The following is a 1,697-nucleotide window of genomic DNA, read 5'->3' as shown; positions in this document are numbered from 1 at the left end:
TAACAAACCATCAGTTCAGGGGCTTGAGAAAAAAAGGGGTGTGGACCTCTATTGATTGATTTTCTTTATTCAGAGCGGCTGATTTTTAATTGGTTACTTCTGATCTAAAGCTTCTGCAAATTATATAAACTTAGGGGGAATATTTAGTGTAGAAGATATTTGGCAAGAACAGTCATATTTATAAAGTAAAATTTTAATTTTAATCCATAAATGAGGATAAATTAAATATCCCGGTTTGTTTTACTCAGATTTATTTATTATTCTACTGTAATTCCTGGCTGCAGAGATGTGAAGATAAACTAATTAATCATCTCTTAATACACATTTTAATATATTTCAACAAATTAAACTAATTTTTAAGCTTAACTTTTATTTCAGTCAAGATTCACTGAATAAAGAAATACAATCCTTAAATGAGCTGAGCAGCAATGTGTAGATATGATCTAGATGAGATACGTCTTTAACTGGCAGAGCCGAGAATTACTGAACCTTCTTTAGATTAACTTAAATGTAAGATTAGATGTTTAAATTGAACAAACTACATTCTCTCCTTTTAAAAACCTTAAAAGTTTGTTTTCAGTCACAGAAAGTTTAAAGTTGAATTAATTCCCAACTTCTTCCCCATCATTCGGCTTCACCTGCTTTGAACCGCACTGCATGATAGGAAATGACGGGTCAGGAAGGGGACGCTGGAGTAGGAATGTAAACAGATTAGAGGCTTAATATTAATTGGTAATTAATGATTCATTATATCATTTTTTTCCATCTGATTCACTAATAAAATCCACCTAAACACATTTCTTTGAGAAGTGATGCTGCAGCAGAACGGTGACTGGATCCAGAATCCGGTCCGGATTATTTCCGCTGTTTAATGGAGGCTGCAGGATGAACTTTCTCTGGTTCTGTTTGTAAATATGAACCCATTAATTTCCTCCAGTTCTCAGCTAATCAGAGCCCAGCTGTGCTGCGAGGCGGAGCAGCATCAGCTTCTCTGATGGTTCTGCTGTACAGTCTGACGGTGGCCCCATGCTGTGTAGCCCCTTTTTTCAGGGGGGATCCAGGAAATGTCTTCCTGGATTAACTGGATGTTGGTTTGGATTAAATGAGCAGTAAGTCCCCACCAAAAATCTAACAAATCAGGATCAGAGAATGTTTTTAGAAACCGGATCAAACCATCAAACTAATCCCAAATCTACTTCCTCCTGGCGGTTTAAGTCCCGCCTTTTCTCACATGGTCACTTCTGCTCACAGAGACGGCTTCCTGCGCAGCCTGACAAGAACTCAGCGGGAGAAGAGTAAAAAGACCAAAGATCCAAGCAGATCGCAGCCGCCCTTTTCTGACGATAAAACTCAGAGTTCAAAGACGGAAGCTGAGCCGAGCGACGGCACGCCGCCTGAACGTCCCGGTGAGTCTGAAGCTCCGCCCGTTTGTCAGAGACTGAAAGGGTCTGAATGTTGGAAGAAATCCACTTAAAGTGTGTTTGTTCAGGTTCAGCATCCAGCAGCTCGGGAACAAACTCAGACACCCGAAATGATCCAGGTGAGAAACCACAGTTCCCACAATCCTCTTCTTCTTTTTTTGGAATATCCATGGAGTTACCTTTTATTTTTTTTAATGTAGAAGAATTTGGAAAACTTTCCTGTTATTTGAGTTTTAAATACAACCTGAGGTTCAATTATTGTTTATTAATTAGTCC

General features: G+C 38.9%; 1 protein-coding gene across 1 annotated transcript in view; it reads left to right on the top strand.

The window, feature by feature from the left end:
- The window catches only part of fhod1 (formin homology 2 domain containing 1), a 59,479-nt gene that overhangs the window by 36,673 nt on the left and 21,109 nt on the right, over nt 1-1,697 (top strand). The window contains exons 15-16 of the mRNA XM_015397342.1: nt 1,252-1,406; nt 1,490-1,540. Coding sequence (XP_015252828.1) covers nt 1,252-1,406; nt 1,490-1,540 — 206 coding nt within the window. The remainder of the gene's footprint in view (nt 1-1,251; nt 1,407-1,489; nt 1,541-1,697) is intronic.

This window comes from Cyprinodon variegatus, unplaced genomic scaffold (assembly GCF_000732505.1).
Source record: "Cyprinodon variegatus isolate N-32 unplaced genomic scaffold, C_variegatus-1.0 Scaffold854, whole genome shotgun sequence".
In the NCBI taxonomy this organism is placed as follows: domain Eukaryota; kingdom Metazoa; phylum Chordata; class Actinopteri; order Cyprinodontiformes; family Cyprinodontidae; genus Cyprinodon; species Cyprinodon variegatus.
The sequence above is the reverse complement of the archived record's forward strand: the minus strand, read 5'-3'. Positions and strand labels throughout refer to the sequence as shown.